Source organism: Ylistrum balloti, unplaced genomic scaffold (genome assembly GCF_031769215.1).
Source record: "Ylistrum balloti isolate Yb309-2 unplaced genomic scaffold, AGI_CSIRO_Ybal_v1 Utg370038, whole genome shotgun sequence".
NCBI classification, from domain to species: Eukaryota; Metazoa; Mollusca; class Bivalvia; order Pectinida; family Pectinidae; genus Ylistrum; species Ylistrum balloti.
This window is the reverse complement of record NW_026782097.1, coordinates 1,970,697-1,990,578: the sequence shown is the minus strand read 5'-3', so window position 1 is coordinate 1,990,578 and position 19,882 is coordinate 1,970,697. Positions and strand designations below refer to the sequence as shown.

The 19,882-nt window shown below is 34.7% G+C and overlaps 1 protein-coding gene across 1 annotated transcript in view; it reads right to left on the bottom strand.

Moving 5' to 3' along the window:
• LOC132548965 (acetylcholine receptor subunit alpha-1-A-like) overlaps nt 1–19,882 on the bottom strand; it is a 97,810-nt gene that overhangs the window by 39,903 nt on the left and 38,025 nt on the right. The window contains exon 2 of the mRNA XM_060212867.1: nt 8,158–8,202. Coding sequence (XP_060068850.1) covers nt 8,158–8,202 — 45 coding nt within the window. The remainder of the gene's footprint in view (nt 1–8,157; nt 8,203–19,882) is intronic.

The following is a 19,882-nucleotide window of genomic DNA, read 5'->3' as shown; positions in this document are numbered from 1 at the left end:
CGAACGACAAACCAGACAAGAGATTCAAGACTTTAAATATGTATGTTTCTGTCAATTGATCTTTTTCCTATATTCATTATTATGATTGTTTTCATCATTTCAACAGCATTTCGGGGTTTTCAATCACGAATTCGCTACCAGCAGCGGGTTGGAAATTCGAATAAGGAGTCCACTGCAAGCAGATATTTTGTTGATTGGGAATTCGAATAACGAATCAGCTGCCAGCCGTGGAATCGTTATTCGAATTTCCAATCTTCAATCCCCTACGGATTCCTTATTCTAATGGTAGGTTCGTTATCCGAATATGATATCTCCAAAAATAGAATGCACTGCTAATTTCAACTCCCGGTTATATCCTTCAACTGCTCTTTATTTGTTTGTATAAACCCAAGTCAGCAGATTTTTTTGCACGACTGTGAAGATTGTTCACGTGCCCGTAATAAACAAGTCACCAATCAGTCGAGTGGATATTTTACTTACCTTCGACTGGTTTTGATAGGTCTGATACAACAGCGACAAGTTAACACATATCGACTGACGTGTTAAATGATCGCTGAAAATAGCAAGCCAATAAAATAAAGAAATAAACAAACAATAAAATGGCATGAGAGGTTTAGGTTTTGCTGAATAAACGAACATGTAGCATCGGTAGACTTTTGATCAAATCATGTAAATTTAATGTTTGGTATATTATCAGAAATAGAACAGTTTTATTCAAACGGCATGTAGTTTATTGACGGTGTTATATAAACCGGATATAAATCGTAGATCAATTAGAAGCATGATCCTCGTCACGTGACTGGATCTCGGCTAGCGGTACACAGACTGATATTATCACAACGCATAACACTGCAATTGGATTGTACATGATATCTATATTTTCTTAATGCAATATGTATGCGAAATTCTTTTAAACGTACATCACAAGATTTATATCGGAAAATCAATCGCGTCTCGTGCACATATATATATATGATTTGATAACATGAAAAAAAGAAATATTGCCATTTGTAAAATCTGATTCTCTTTTTCATGTCCTTATTGAAGAAATAACGAACGAATATAAACTCTGGTTATTAGATAATCTTTTTTTCTGTTTATGTGAAACTTATTTATATCACCCAATAATATATTTCACAGAAACTGTTCTGATGTATGTCACTTTCCAACATACGTATTGGTAGAAATTCATTTGGATAACTCTTCCTTGCTGAAACTTGGTTTTGAAGGACAAACACATAAGTCAATACAAAATTCCAATAGGATTGACATTGTAACTAATGTTTGTCTTGTTAAACATTGAAATTTGTTTAAAATAATTTGTGTTGAAGAACATTTGCTGAATGTTCAGAAAACACATACAGTACTATATAGTAGTATTTCATACCAGTAGTAGCGAACCTGTAGTTAAAAACAAATTTATCAACTCTATCAAAGATGGATTCTAAATTAAACGTATTTTTTCCCATTTTAATGTCTTTAAACACAGTAGTATCAGAGTGATTGACAAACATGTAATGTAAGGATGCTTGGCAAAGTCAGAAGTCATCAATGACGTCAGCGGGTTCGTTTTTATCACCCCTTATTGATCATTGTTTATGCTTGAGTGCATTATACATCTAACCACCGAATATTTCATATTCTGTTGGTTGAAATACGTAATTAAATAAACTTAATTAAACTCAAGCAACAGTTAGCTGTTTAGAAATATTTCCTTTATGCTGTCGGCCACACTGTCCTGCATACAACTAGAATCTTTAGAATAACCATTAGCAAATATGCCGACTTTGAACACAGAAAAAGGCACAACTAATAACTACATTGTGTGTTCGTTCTGAGAACCAAACGCTTAATAACATTCATGAGCGAGCAACATTATCTGCACTTCTGATGATTGAACGGATCCTAAAAACTTTTGACTTTCGTTTGAACAACATGTGAGATGTGTGCTTCAACACTGACACAAACATTCATTGAATCTCTAGATAACGAAAGGTACTTAAATTCTTTACCAATACCACGTTTCTGCAAGCGCTTGGTCAATGCCCCGTCTATACTTGTGTCAATGCCCCTGCAATGTTGCTGTTTTAACGCTGATGTAGGATAAGTCCACGAATCGATATAAACACCTTAAAATGTATGAATATTCTTGTTGAGTTTTTTTTGCTATTAAGGAACAGGAAGTAAAAGAAAAAAGAAAAAGAAAAAAATATGGTTAAAAAAATTCAAATATCTGTAGCATTGCTTTTACCGTTGAATTTTTAATTTTTTTTTTAAATATCAAGTTGAGTCATTGAAATATTTAATTTGATGTTCTGAAATTAAACATAATTTGAATTTGTTTCGGCAAATCTAGTTACTGTAGGGTGTTTCCGCGGGCAAGCAGAATCACTTGGAGTGCTGCCTATACTGTCATATTGCCTGGCCATCTAGAGAGCACAGACTGCAATAATCAATAGCTAGAATCAGCCAACATATTGGATTCTATTTTCAATTCATTGTGCCGAAGCATTTCAATTAAAGAGTTCGGCACTATATTTCTACACACGGAATCTATTTTTTATCTAGTATGCATTCCAACTAAACCAATTATATTGGCGAACTATCAGATTGAATTCTCTGCATAGTTATAAGTGCATCTCTCTATTTGACTTATGTTTTATATTGTTGCCGCCCTTGTATTTAAGATCATTTAATATGTTTTTGTATCTTCTACCCTGGCTGTAGAAAATACCACGTTCTGCGTCTAAATGTACGCTATCTTTATAATTCTTACATTCTGCATTGTTAACTCTCTTCTGGCTATGATAAACAGTAACGCTCTCCTATCTGTATCTTTTTGACTAATTTGCATTCAACATGATCGCTTCTTTCATAAACCAATATCGAACAAAATCTATCATAAACCAACAATGAACATTAGCACAACAAAGGGCAACAGGCAAAGACTAATAAGGAACAGGTAAACAGTCCCCCCGCCGGGAACCACAGGGGACTATAGTTTAGTGTTGTGTCCGTCCGTACGACCTTCCGTCCGTCACCCCTTTCTTCATTTTGACATTCGACTTACATCAATATTTTATAGGCTCGATCTCTTACGCTACTAATCACAGGAACTTTGTGCTAAGGATATAGATCCCCCTTAAGCTTGTTGAAACGGTGTGTAGCGCATGAAGATTAGATGACTCAGGCTTACATGGACATTTGAACCTTTCTCAAAGAAATAGTTTGTCCGCACCCTGTCTCCCTTCTAACCACAGGAATTTCAGGAGAAAGGTTTACGTTGGTGCGTGTCAAAAACATAGGTCATTCTTATATATATATTGACCTTTGACATACGTCGAAGAAAATAATTATCCAGGCTCCATTTCTTACATTACAAACCACAAGACCTTCATACTTGGAATATGAGTTCATCTTGTCGAGGCATTGTGTCATGTAATGTATAGTGGATCACGGTTACCTTCATCTATACTTTTCATATACTTCAAAGAAACAATATCCGGCATTATTCTTATTGATTCTCACTACAATTCAAACTTAGTGTAGGCCGTGTGTCATAAATAAAAAATAGGTCACCCTAGCCTATACCTTGACCTACATAAAAAAATTCGTCCTACACGTACGTAGCCATTTCTCGTCCTAGGAACACCGATGGGAAGCTATGATTCGTCGAATTATCTTGTTTTGCATAATTAAAAATACCATTGACATTTCCTCTGAAGTTGAATATCATGGACAGACAGAAAGGGTTTTACATAACGACTGAACACAATTGATAAGGTGGGCGACTTATAAAAGAAGGGAGTGCAAAGGAAAATCAAGGCTCGTATAGTAAGACGGCAATAAAGTGTACGTATATTTCGGCTAAAGGAGTGGGAGGAGGGCTCATCAAGACGTACAGCCGACACCTTATTCTGTCTCAAGTCAACCCCCACGTATTCGTACTCCGTGTTGGTCTAATGAAGTTGTTTCGGTCTGTGTGTTGATACATCTGACTAAACATCTGAGTATATAGCAAATTCTCACATATATAGCCTTTTTGCAAGCCGCAGTGCTCCTTTAATATTACTTTATACTTTGAAGTCTTCCACACTGTTTTTTTTTTTTTTGTTTTTGTTGACTTTGCCCCTAATAGACAATTTGACAGGTGAAACAAACTTAATTTCTCGATTGATCAGATAACCGAGATAAGAATAGCTTAACTTTTCGAGATAAAATCAGTATCGAAATACACCATACTCCCCATATCAGCTCTTATGACGCGATTTCTTATCTGTCTGGCGATTACAGCATATAATGTTATACCAAACGATTTATTTCCGATGATACAAAGCCGATAGTGTTGGAGATGACGCTTCCTACTTGCAATACGTGATTTCTTACCAACGAAGGTTTTAAAACGTACGGTGGCATTCGAAACTACTGTGCAGTATGCCATTCCTGAATTATAGATGTTCTAATTAAAAGAAGGTCCATCACCTGTCTCATAGTCGTGAGCTGAATATGAATAAGATCAGTTTATTTCGTGTTTGCGCTAAGGATATTCCAAAATTCCAAATACATTCAGTGATGAACATGGGTATGGGGAATCGTCACACTAATCCTATGAAATTTCACACCAAGATGATCAGCCATCGTGGAACAGAAGCAAGTTTTAAAATTATCAGAGATCTTTTTTTAAGTTAGATGGTTTCTACCATTTAGCTATTCGCCTGCAGCTCTATAGTTCTACAGAGCACATTTTCGTGTCACGAAAAAACGGTTTTTGATGTCTCATGTATGCTGATTTAAAGTGCATGAAGACGCACAATGTCAGCACGACCTTGAACATACAACAGAGAGGCAATACTCCTACAGATACTGTGGCATTGCAACAATGTTTCTCTGGATTCTGTTTCCTTAATAATTGCATCAAACTAGTCCAATGTCCATGTTAATGTACGTAATTGAGACCAACATTTTTTTTTTAATATGATATAAGTTTTTTTCGTTCAATGAAACTGACAATGCCATGTTCGATTATTCCAAGACAATATGTATGCATGTGGGAACGAACTTAATTTCCTTTTGTTTCCTTTACCGAAATCATATTACCATGAATAAATCCGCTGCAAAAGCCGCTAAAAGAAGAGAATCAGTTTATTTCAAAGAAAAAAAGTCATTTTGTGGTGACATAATGTCGAAGGCATCATGAAATTGCGTTGTTCAATCTAATTATTCAAGGAAGTAGGTCATATCTCTATTGTTTTACAATGTCGCTGATGGTAGATCATACTGACATGTATATGTTGTTATACATGTACAATTTCAATGACAGTAGGACATATCTCTGTCATTATACTATGACAAAGACATTAGGTCATATTGTCGTTATACTATGACACAGACATGATGTCATATTGTTGTTATTCTATGACACAGACATGATGTCATATTGTCGTTATACTATGATACAGACATGATGTCATATTGTCGTTATACTATGACACAGACATGATGTCATATTGTCGTTATACTATGACACAGACATGATGTCATATTGTCGTTATACTATGACACAGACATGATGTCATATTGTCATTATACTATGACACAGACATGATGTTATTATGTCGTTACACTATGACACAGACATGATGTCATATTGTCGTTACACTATGACAATAGACAATGCTGTTTCCATGGTTTTTTTTTACCATTAAGAAGCAGAGTAGAAGGAATCAACAACGGAATCTCGCTTTATTGTTTTACCTCTTTACAATATAGGTCAACAATACTGCTTAATAAGTGTTTTTTTAAGTGTGACAGAACACAAAGGTTTGACGACAGGAATATATACTATATGTCAAATAAGTACAGAAATATTAACACGATTGAAAACCTCGATTTCATATTCATAATACTGTCATTGGTGAGATGTATTTTTCTATTTTCGTTAATCATAATTAGGAAAATGTCCAAATGATCTTAACCTTGCTGTTCTACTGTAATTCAAATTTTGTATGAAATATTCATTTTTTATCATCCTCCAGATTACAGGTGATGAACACTGTTGATGGACTTTTTAGTCCTTGTGATTATACCGTAATCTGCATGTTACTTTTTAATTCTGTCGAACAGTGACATGTTTATGAAAATGATAAAAAATCTATGGAAGTATTAGGCTAGTGCAAATTCTCCTTCGGATTTTGACCTTTCTTCGATTCATTTTGATCAGTTTTTGCCCTTAGCATCACTGACGAGCTCAAGAAGGACGAAACAGTTGTATGACGCAGTTAATTAATTATCAGAGTCTTCTCTATCTGATTCAAAATTAATTTGTTTTCAAGTATGTTTCTTATTGTGTTTCATACGTACAATCTTAGATTAAATTTCCCAGTCTATAAGGTCAAGTTTCAATTTCCAATATGTAAAGCAATAATCTTAAAGCAGTCCAATAGCATTCTTCCAAGGTTATATATGAATTAGCATGTTGTTATATATAGTAATACCCAGGGAGTTACGTGTTGATAATTATAGGAAGGAAGTCACACGTTCGTTCCTCAATGTCTTGCAGGAGGTCACATAGAACACATTAATCTAGACCTGTTGGAGGAGTAGGGGCATGATCATAAAACAGTCTGCAACGTGTCACACACCAGTCGACAAGACGTCTGTTGACGTCCACGTATAAGTCTATATGTCTTTACAGGTTCAGACATTAATGAGATCTTGGTCAGGAGGAGGATTGTGTGTGTGTGTGTGTGTGTGTGTGTGTGTGTGTGTTGTGTTGTGTGTGTGTGTGTGTGTGTGTGTGTGTGTGTGTGTGTGTGTGTGTGTGTGTGTGTGTGTGTGTGCGTGCGTGTGTGTGGTGTGCATCGAGGGTTTGTGTGTGTGGGAGAGTGGGTCCGTACGTCATACGTTAGTCTGTTACAAGGGGTCACCTATCACAGATATCAATTATTATCTTGCAGGGGTCACACACTAATAATAAGTGTGTATGTTTAAGGGGGTGTCATTCTGCGGGTGTCCACTAATCTGTAAGAGGTCATACATATGCTTTTAGCAGGTAATGAATTTCTCTTCAGTGACAACATTAATGAACATTATTCTGTATGAGGTTAGACAGTAATCTTTTTGTGATACTATGTCAATGAATAAATGACTGCGTGTTTCGATGTATGGCCGGCATCATTTTAAGGTAGATTTCAACAGACTATTTGGAAAAGAAATATCAGGTTTTCCATATAAGCTCCATTGATTTAATTTACACAGAATAATAAAATCGATAGAATATTGAATTATTCACTATAATGCACGGCATTGTAAAATCTTTCTAAAATAACCATTTTTGATGATTTGAAATGCCCGGAAGTCAATTTATGTCGAATAAATGTCTCATTCGTCTGCAGCATAGAGGCAACGGTGTTTAAGCAAGAATGCATTTTGAAGCCCATGCAAAGTTTCAGTTCACAAACTGCAGATGTAATCGACCGGCAAATTACTCTATGTCAAAATTTGTGAGGAGAAATGTGCATTGTTCGTGCTAAAAGCTGAGTGAACTATAATAAATAAACTTAATGGAAGAAATAAAACGGAATGGTTGTTGCTGCCAAATCCCTCGGTTATAACCGTAACGTTGCTTTGCATCCCTTGATCAGAAAAGAGGTTCCCTAATCCCCAGCCATTATTATAATTACTTCGGTAACGTAATAAGAGTAAGTACTCACAACTGCACAATTATGTAAATACGGACATTTCGTTGTAAAAGTGAGGACAGAATTAAATCGGAAGCAGTCATTGGTCTAGAAAATTACCATTTGTTTGACGGTATGGGAAAATAACCGTTAACTGTGCGGTTCTTTAGTAACTATATAACTCGTCCTTACTATAGAATATGTGGGATCCCTTACAGTTATTATTGGAAAAAAGAAATTAATGCTTTACAAGTTAAAAATTAAAAAAAAATTATATAAACTTCGTGACCCCGTAATTGTTTTTCTCACGCATTGGAAATAGCTCTAATGTTGGTAGTTATTACAGAACAAATATTTTCACTAATGGGCATGAATTGTCATTGAATTAATTGATTGATGGTTTGAAGAGCTAGTTTGTGCTGTACAGTAGTGATACATTGAGTATTAATCTATAGACAAAATTATATATATTACATACCTGTTCCAGCCAAACATTAGTCGTTAATACTTGGTTAACTTCATCCTGAAATTATAAAATCATATATTAGCTTTTTATTTTTATATAGAAATACACAGAAAGTATGAAAAAACAATCATGGCGACACAAGACGTGGCGTTTACAACAAATCAATCAATAATAATATCAAAAAATTATAATTTATAATGACCACGTTTAGATGTTAGAGAACTGTGCATGATGCCGTGTAGACCAGGGAACTATTGTGTGGACTGTACACGATCCCGTGTAGAGCAGGGAACTATTGTGTGGACTGTACATGATCCCGTGTAGACCAGGGAACTATTGAGACAGATGTGTGTAAAAAAGATTATTTACGTTTAACGGATTAATGACATCTAAAACACCGAAATGAATTTACAGGCAAGCATCTTATTTTGTTATTGCACTCAATGTGATATTTGCTTGGAAGGCTCTGTCATTTAATGCGACTATGAATGCCACATCATAACAGTTTAATGCCTGTAAATTTACATCCTTAACATGTTGCTGATTTTAACCTGATATGAATTAAATTATTTACCTCCACACTGAACACCGTAAAAATGCAGATTGTAAAACAGACACACATTTAAAATCAGATACATTGAAGTCAAATGAATTAAACTACATCCTGATAAGATTAAGGAAAAAACAACATACTTTATAGAAATTTCAACATTTACAACGGGATTTGCACCAACCCCATAATCCAATAAATGCGGCAGTCTTCATATATCTGATAATTTACAATAATTTTCCAATTACATACACTGATGATGACGATGATACTGTAGAAATATAAGAGATGATTTTCAAATCTACTGGTGTGAATCAGCAGGCTTATTATTCTTCAAATTATAGTTGATTATATAATGCAGCCGAAAACAACATGTATGAAATATGCGTCATATCTGTGAACCTTTTCTATATATTTCAGTGGTGTTAGGGTTGTTCATGACAACAACAGAGAATTATGCACCTTTTTAACCTTTGAAATATTGTTAAGCAAATGTATAAGACACATCAAGGAATGCGTTATTATAACAACCAGCCAATGAATAAACTATCTATTGTCGACAGCTCATTTTGTCGAGGGGACTAGCCATTTTAATGGTAAGTCGTTTTATCATTTTCCCCGAAATTCGACTCGAAATTTCCCGACCAATATACGTGTAATCTGCCATCCATGAACACATATATCAACAATTCTGCGGCAAAGAAAAATACCCCTGAACCTCACTCTACAGCCATGCAGAGATGTCTCTCAATACGCTACAAACTAAACTATCAAGTAACAACGTTTACAACTAAAGAAACTATTTATCTCAACCCACAGCTACATAGAAATAATCAATAAAGTAGCTCTTTATCTCAACCCATAACTACATAGAAATAATCAATAAAGTAGCTCTTTATCTCAACCCATAACTACATAGACATAATCAATAAAGTAGCTCTTTATCTCAACCCATAACTACATAGACATAATCAATAAAGTAGCTCTTTATCTCAACCCATAACTACATAGACATAATCAATAAAGTAGCTCTTTATCTCTTTAATCTCATCTCAACCCATAACTACATAGAAATAATCAATAAAGTAGCTCTTTACCACAACCCATAACTACATAGAAATAATCAATAAAGTAGCTCTTTATCTCAACCCATAACTACATAGAAATAATCAATAAAGTAGCTCTTTACCACAACCCATAACTACATAGAAATAATCAATAAAGTAGCTCTTTACCACAACCCATAACTACATAGAAATAATCAATAAAGTAGCTCTTTATCTCAACCCATAACTACATAGAAATAATCAGTAAAGTAACTTTTTATCACAACCCATAACTACATAGACATAATCAATAAAGTAACTCTTTATCTCAACCCATAACTACATAGACATAATCAATAAAGTAACTCTTTATCCACAACCCATAACTACATAGAAATAATCAATAAAGTAACTCTTTATCTCAACCCATAACTACATAGAAATAATCAATAAAGTAGCTCTTTATCTCAACCCATAACTACATAGAAATAATCAATAAAGTAGCTCTTTACCACAACCCATAACTACATAGAAATAACCAATAAAGTAACTCTTTATCTCAACCCATAACTACATAGAAATAACCAATAGAGTAGCTCTTTATCTCAACCCACAGCTACATAGAAATAATCAATAAAGTAGCTCTTTATCTCAACCCATAACTACATAGAAATAATCAATAAAGTAGCTCTTTACCACAACCCATAACTACATAGAAATAACCAATAAAGTAGCTCTTTACCACAACCCATAACTACATAGAAATAACCAATAAAGTAACTCTTTATCTCAACCCATAACTACATAGAAATAACCAATAAAGTAACTCTTTATCTCAACCCATAACTACATAGAAATAATCAGTAAAGTAACTTTTTACCATAACCCATAACTATCACTGAAATACTCTTAACCCTAAACCATAGCCATATATAAATGACCCTCCACCCACATCTCCTAACCAAATTAAAATATCCAAAGCCACTACTTCCGATCAAATAGAAATATGCCCCTTGACTCCTAGGCAGGTAGACTTGTACCTGTGATATGATCCTTTCTGTTTTTATTATTGAGGGTTAATGGTTTTGAAGCAACATATTTTCTCAAATATCATTGGGTAGATCAATTTCTTTGATCGATTTAGTCTGCGAACTTCCACAAGGAAGAATAAGATTCCATCCGGAGGGACTTCGTCTGACTTACCGGATATGTACGAGCAGAATATTTACGTTACCCTCAGACCTGATCAGACACTGCATACATTGTCATATCGCTATCAAACGCACAAATATATACACATTTCGTTCTACTCTTGTCAAGTTATGAAGTTTCAGGTCCCTCTAAATGTTGATCAATCGATGTTAAGTTGCTTGAAAATTCATAGTTAAATCATACTTATAACAAAACTATATTCATGATACCTTGAATGATTCAGGGGTATTCTTAGAAACAACTGATATCGAGGAAGACTTTTTTTATCCTTTATCATTTATAGTTGGTTGAATAATCTAGTCGAGTTATGACATGTTCATGGATGATACTCATTCGTCCTGATTTATAAAAAAGCAATTCGCATAGAAAAATACCAGGGAAAAGAACAGTGGGATGGAAGCATATGAGGCCAGCATACGCATACTCGCATACGAAGGCTCTAGGAAAGAGGTTTGTATATGTCTGTGAAAGAACAAGTGAAAAAACTTGCACCGGAAAAAACAAGTACAGATCAATAAACCTCATTAATTTGAAAAGAAAAATTGTTGACAAATAGAAAAAATGTGACAATTATCAAGAAGTCACTTAAGGGTTATAATGAAAAAAAGCAGAAATCCCACTATTGACAATAACGCTAAAAGATCGTACAAAGACACACAAATGCTTAGCGTCTTTCAAAACAATTTTAGAAAATTTAACATTTGATACAGTAGAGCCAAATAATGAATTACACTGTATGATACATCTGTTTCGCCTTTCTGAGGCTCCTCTGTGATGCTGGGACAAAAATGTTTAAACCTAGAAGGAACGTAGATTTAACAGTAAATGACTTATTTAAAAGCGCAGTTGCGTATAACAAATGGCATGCATGACACACATTTGATCTTTTATCTTCATATAATGAATTTTATTAACAAAAGGAAAAAATGCCTTATGCTATTCAAACAAGATATATGAACATGCATGTAATTACGACTTTATTGTTTACATGTAAAACATGAATGCGTGTAGTTTTGTCTAGACTTGAAAAAATAACAACAACATCAACAAGAAAATACCAATTTAACGTAATCATAATCCAAACCAGAAATAAAAAGATGTACACGTCACCTAGTAGGGTGTAGGTGATGATCATTCAATATACCAAGGTTTAGACACGTTTTCTTTTTCTATCTGACGACAACATCTTAATAACCTATTTACGCATTATCAGGATGAACGAGGCTATATTTGGCAATGTACAGATAAATAAAGGGCATGTCTATTCGAAAAGTTGAAACTGACATATTGTATGTAACGAGGATACGCGGATTCATGATGAGGGCTGCCAGGACAAAGAAAATGACACAAGGGAAGCATTGCTAGACGAAAGCAAGCTGTGTGAAAGATGTCTCAGATGTCGGGTCATAAATAATACACGCACAAACCGCGTCGTCACATAGAGCGTCACTGCGCAAAAAAAGAAAACTTATTTTTATTACATACCGAACCTAGAATGACAAATACTGACATTGTCTTAGAGTTAAGAACTCGATGGAATCATAAGGTAATCAACACATATCAAAGAAACTGTATTTGTGACTAAAGAGAAGTTTAATCAAAGCAGTCTTTGGTGTTACTAAGTGACACATTCGTAGACTAACAGTTATAAAACCATTTAGCATTACGCGGTTATGATGCTTATATTTGGAGAATGCACAAAGGGAAATACATATTAAAGACGTTAGGCATCCAAACAGGCACGCGATAGCTCCGAAGGGGAAACTTTATGCTGCATATTACACGATGCATTATATGTTTATTCCATTGGGAAACACAGATACAAACAGAAAAGAAAATAAACGGGTGTGATTTAGATGGTCTGTGTTGTAAAACCAAAGCATTAAATGTTACATGGCAAGTCTACAACAGAAGGACAAAATGAAAGCAGTAACATTGATTTACTTCATACTGTGGTTTGCTATGACAAATGCTCAACATTGGTTAAACCGACTTACCGACTTTATCACAACATGTTTACTTTCTCTCTTTTGTGCTTCGACCCTTGGGAATATAATGTGTTAACCAGTATTTTTTCGGTCTTAAAGCAAATGGGATAGCAAGATACAGATCAATCGCAATCTTTGGAATGCTTAATCTTTTATTTTCTCTATCTTCCTGTCAATAAATGTTCTAAGATGGACATAAAATGGGATTCTAATGGACATGTTACATAACTTGTTGAAAGCTTTGTTCGCGAAGACGACAAAAGAATCTAGCTTGTATAACTAAGACCTCGTTGAAAAATTCAGAAGGCAACTTGCCTTTGTGAATTCATCTGCGAAGCAGTATTTTGTGTTAATTGTGAAGGTAAAGTGTTACCCGTTGTGACTTTGTGGAGTGGAGCGATAATGCATTATTTGTCAAACTCAGTAATAATTTCTTTGTTACAGTATATATATATATATATATATATATATGTATCTTTTTATATAGTCGTCAGACGTACCATGATGGAAATACAGCAGTCTGTTCACCAATGGAAAAAAGTAAATAAACACTCACTGATATACCTATCTCTGAAATACACGACAGAGTAATTGATCACTCTGTAATACCAGTGGTATTGTTATTAGATATAATCGGAAGCATCGAACCTTAACTTTAGGTACAGTAGAGAAAGTAACTAAGAAAATACAGATATGTCAGAATCATAATCCATATGAACAAAGGAAAGATTCACATGGAGACTCATGAATAAACAAGAATAAGACCAAGTGTTCCTGAAGAGTAAGCGTCATAAGCCGATTAGACAACACCTGCAGTGAAAATCTTGGGCAATCCATGTAAATTGAAACTTATAAAGGTATACCTAGATCAGCAATCAAGCCTAGTCGTATCCATGATTCAATGTGTAAATAGTTTCAAATATGTTTTATAGACACATGATATACGATTATGTCATCTCTGCATGGCACGAATACAAGAAGGCATGTCAGTGGTAATGTACAATAGCAACAATACATAATGTAGAGTAAGATACAGTGCAGCCAAACAATGAAGTAAACTGCATTGAACTGCTGTTTCGTCCTTCTTGGACATGATACTAAGGGCCTGAATTTTGAAGCCCAGGAAGTCACTAAGACAAATCCAAACGGATCACAAGAAAGAAGGTCAAAATCTTGACGGGGAGATGCAGCAATCCAATAATCAAATAAATTTCGTAATTGTCATTTATCAGGTATTTTAGAACAAGTCAATACCATGTATATATTCTGAACCATGCCACTATTCGAATGAACTAAACGTAGAGTACAGGTTATGACAGACCTTGGAAACTTAGAGTCCACCAGCAGTGTCTACCACTTTCCATCTTAAAGATTGTACAATGGACACACAAGTGAATGGTAAACTTTTCATAAATAAGAGTAAGATACAGTACAGTCAAAAAATGAAGTAAACTGCATCATACAGCCATTTCGCCCTACTAGAGTCCGTCAGTGATGCTAAGGCCCTAACTTAAAAAGCCTAGGTGGCGACTAAGAACATTCAAAGTGATCAAGAGAAAGGAGGCCAAAAGTGACAACTACAAAATAAATTTCGTGTTCCCAGTTTGACCCGTTCTTAATTCTATTTCATATCCCGATCTTTTCCATATCAATATTTATCTATCTAAATATGATATTAATTTGTCTTATAATACTCCACTTGGTGTGATTTTCATGTGTCCACATACGTACGTGCCTTTAAAATGACTGTATAAATCTCTGGTATCAGAAACAGTTAAAACCACATCAAATAAAACCACAATCACCACAATCTTTAACTGACAGGAGTCGTAGTTAAATTATTCATGAACTAAAACCCTATTTTTATGCCATAGACGTTTCTTTCTCACTTCCAGCAAAGCAGCACGTAAATTATTCGGGTGTGCATTCACTCTCAAAGTCCTTGGGCCACACAAGTGATGACCAAACTGATATTGATAAAGCGAGGTAACGTAGTTACGAACTGTCACGTAAACAAATAATTGCGAATAGCAGGTCGATGTCCACTTTCTTATAAAGACCATTGTCCTGGCATTTTGTTGAAGAAGGATCACTTTCCATAGACATCTGGATCTGTGCGTATCATAAAGCATTCGGGGGACACCCTTCATTCGTTCTATGGGGATGTTATTAACTTCAGCAAGACACAATCACGAAGATGATCTGAATGTCACGGCACTATACTGTATATCTAGTTAGTGTAGGTTAACCAAAGGCCAGGAAAAAGCACAATGAATAATTGTTCGTCACTTGCATACATAATGTCACATCCACAGCTCTGCCACAGTGTAAGGTACCATATTGAATAGACCATGACATTCGTGCTGAATTTAAGTAACGGGGTACATGCAGTTCAGACGACTTAATGTCCATCTAATGCTGCATAAGCTTGGTACATACGACTTTTAAAATTCTAATTTGACAAAGACAATTAAAGATAATAAAAGTTAATACAAAATGGACATCAAAAGAACATAAGACATGAAAAAGCTGTAGACAAAGAACAAATAATCGCAATAAACATATATATCAACAATACTAGGAAAACATATAGTATTACATAATATCATAATGGTTTATTAAAATGCATCATACAGCTGTTTCGTCCATCAACATTTAGGGCCTTAACATCACTGATAAATCCTAGAAGGACGAAGTAGTTGTATGGTTCAGTATATTTCACTGTTAGGCTCAACAACATTTATTTAAATCTTTATTAAATGGTGCTATAATGCCCCCCCCTCCCCATGTACAATTTTCCTGGATTGGTCAGTGATACTAAGAGTCTAAATCGTAACAAATCAAATCAAAATTGGCATAAAGGAAATGTCAACACCAACATAGAGAGGTACACCTACATCAATTCAATAAATTCGATGTTGTTTCAAATTTGCATATTTGAAAATTAAGTAAAGCTTATTCTGAACCGTGTCACTATTAGTAAGAGAACAAACGGGACATGTAGTTACACTAACTATCGCAGATAAAAGTATAAAAGTCCAATTTCAGAGTCTACTACCTGCAATCTCTTCAAAGATGGTTAAAAAAGCAAATAACAGAACAATAAATTACATGACAAAGTTACAATTTTACAGTTAAAATGACATGCAGTATCGCCTAGTAATGTACTGTATCCTACAGTATTTCATTCAGTAGTACGATCTAACATGAGTAGGTCTAGGAGGTGATTTAAAAGAAACAGAATAGTCGAAAGGAATATAAAGGCCTAGATGGAGCGGCGCATTTATGAGCAAATCAATGCTGATACGGCTCACAGCGTTTATCTACGAACGTTTTTACATGTTTTAACCATGAACGAAAAATGTGCACACACAATATTTTTTATATTATGTGTTATATCTATTTCTGTATAAAGTATATTATGTATTATGAATTATCATATTATGATAAAAATATGATAAAGATGTCAAATATTTGACATCACATCACTTAAGAAATGTTTTCACAGCCTGATTTTCGAAATCCAAATCAAAGAAAAGTTTTTTTCAGATACAGATCAGAAACCGTAAGTAATGATATAATTGGAATGATACAATTTCATTTTATCTTAAAGAAGGGGTGTGGGTGGTGAATATTTTATCATTTAATAGGTACCGATCTCATGTTCCGTAAGCGAAAAAAATACCTGTGTGCGTTTCTACTTAAACGATGATTTCAACTTGAATATGCTATAGAATTGAAAGGCAGCAAACATGTTACCATTACTAAGCAGATATCACAGATACCGAGTTTACATGAATATTAGTTTGTTGCAGAAACACCAAACCGACTGTTGATTTTAGATGAAATACATCTTGTTATGAGATTTTGTGTTTGTTTCACAGTGTATTTGCCACAAACAGAGTTCGATTAAAATACAAGTATCGTTACAGATATGCACTTACATTGCGTTACAGTACCTATTGCAAATCTATATGTATTTTTTCAAACTTACACAGTACCTTGATTTCTCTGCAATACTTGAGAACTAATAGAAAATAGAAATAATTAGAATATCATGCTTCCATCTCTAATACACGGTTTCAGAAAGACAAATGTATTTTAAGCGTTCGTTTTTTATGTAATATTACTTGTTCATTACAACTTCATGATTCTACCCAAGAAGACAGAATGGAACCTTGGTTTTGAACACCGTTCAATTGCACCATGTCAGCTTCATTTGATTAATGAACTATGTTTCATGATTAATTTTTATGTAACAGAATAGGCCATCCTTTTCCCCTCATGTATCATACAAGCAAATAACTTGTTATAATTATATTACCAGATCTTTTCACTTTCATTTTGCTGAAAGTGAACGATTCCGTGTTGGATCATTACAGAGAAATCGATATTTCTCACTGATTTATAACGAACACTCATAATTTTGAAAACCATGTTTCTTTACACGAGTTTCTTTTATGCAATATTGAACAATATCGAGAATCCTATTTAGAAATAATATTGGCTTTCGGAGTATGAATTGTTGACTAACAATCGATGAATACCATTTTCCAACATGACTGACATAATTGCTACTTCTTATCTGTACTTTACTTAGTTGTGGCGATATTTTTTTGAACGCCAAAGCTTGTATCATTAGTCATAATTTCACAATTGCCGAAGGTAAGAATGGAATACAAATCGATATATCAAAACTGACTCGATTTTATAATTACGTCGAAGTATGTTGCCTTTAGAAAACGACTACGGTGATGTTTCATGGTCATCTACATAATCTCATTGACATCTCAAACGATTTCACGATGTTATGGTTCATGCAAGGTTTGTCATCTTCGTTAGCATACATAGTTTTAACATGCACCTTACTTTTTATTTGAAATTGTTATATTGATACTGTGTAACCTCAATTTTCCTTGCGGGAGTTGTCTGTGCATCAATTGACACCTACTCTCTCGTAAGACGTGATATTGTTTTCATTGTACTACCTGTGCACGTGTTTTCAAAAGTTTCCTATTTTTTTTCTTGAGTAACAGAATTGTGCAAACATTCGTGATCTTCTTCCGTTATGGAAACATGGTATACTAGTCGTAGTAACATCTCACTCCAAGTTACAGTAACCTTTTTCACGCTTTTTAAAAAACGACAGATTTGCCATCATCAGATATTTCCTTAACGAACTTTTTAATTTTTTGTTAAAATTTGATGTAGAGTTGATGTTGACTAGTTGAGGTTCAAAGCGTAACCGACATAATAAATACCGGCTTTGCCATTTTTTATACACTGCACATCAGATTGAAGAAAATACTGGTGGGTTGCAAGGTGTTTGGGGCACCATAAAGATACGGAACTGCTTGCAGGTTTGTGATATATCAGTTTAATCATGGGTTGCGGCTCACAAAGGGTTTTTTTAATACAAAATACAATTAGCCGTGTAAAACCTATAAATGATAAGGTTACAATCTATTCAAATTACATAATAACCACACACACATTTACACGTTTTTCGAATTCCTGGGATTCATTGGCATACTTGGCGTTTTTACTATTTGCCCTATTCGATTTAAGAATATTTTCAAGTCATTGATCCTTGAACTTACTGAGGAATTTAACTGACGTCAAACGCTATCAGTTGTGTCACTAGACAGCAGGTGAACAAAAATGAATATAGACAAAACTGGTATCGCCACAATGATGCTATGAAGAATTTGCAAAAACATCACTATTTGAGATAGATATAATACCTTGCTGTTATGCAACGGCACGAACGGCACGCAGTTCACAACATACAAAATGTCAACAACCCTGCGATTTGCATTTTTGTCCATTTCTGATAACAATTTGTTAACAAGGCTAATGTGTCACGTGAATCTTTCGCAAGTATTAGTCGCTGCTACCATCAAATGCGACAGATGGGATACCCGATAACATACCAAGCAGACACGAAATAGGGATTCAAGTATGGTTCAGGCGTAGATAAAATTAGTCACCAAGTTTATAGCTGATAAAATGGTCAATGACCTAGACTATGCGTAGGTGTCTTTATTTAGACAACCATTTTTTTTTTAAACTCCAACGAAAAGCTAAGAAGGCCCTTTTAAATCGACGAACATAAAATGGCATTTCTTCTACGAAGTCTTTATTAAAAACTTACTCCAAGTCTAGCCCTCAATAACAAGATCATCAGAATGTTCAGATTCCAAAGAAAGGCATATTATTCAGTTCTCATATCAACAATTAAACAAACAGATCACCAGAAAAGAATATTAATACTCCAGATCAAACGTTTACAAAGTTCAACTCTAACATCATATATCAATTCCCACAACACAAAGTATGACAAAACGATGTGTCAACTCCGGAAATACCGGTTTAAAATTCGCAACACCATATGTCATCTCCTAAATCAGTAGCGCAACAAGTCGAAGCATCGCATTAAAGTTATCGAAGTACTAGTGCAACAATTCTCAACACCGTATGTCAGTTCTCGAATCACTAGTGCAACAACTCTCAACACAGTATGTCTATTCTTTAAGTACTGGTGCAACAACTCACAACACCGTGTGTCAGTTCTTGATGTACTGGTGCAGCAACTCTCAACACAGTATGTCAGTTCTTGCTCTGCTGGTACAACAACTCACAACACCGTCTGTCTGTTCTCTACGCACTAGTGTAACAACTCACAACACCGTCTGTCTGTTCTCTACGCACTAGTGTAACAACTCACAACACCGTCTGTCTGTTCTCTACGCACAAGTGTAACAACTCACAACACCGTCTGTCTGTTCTCTACGCACTAGTGTAACAACTCACAACATCGTCTGTCTGTTCTCTACGCACTAGTGTAACAACTCACAACACCGTCTGTCTGTTCTCTAAGCATTGGTGTAACAACTCACAATACCGTGTGTCTGTTTCCGAAGTACTGGTGCAACAACTCG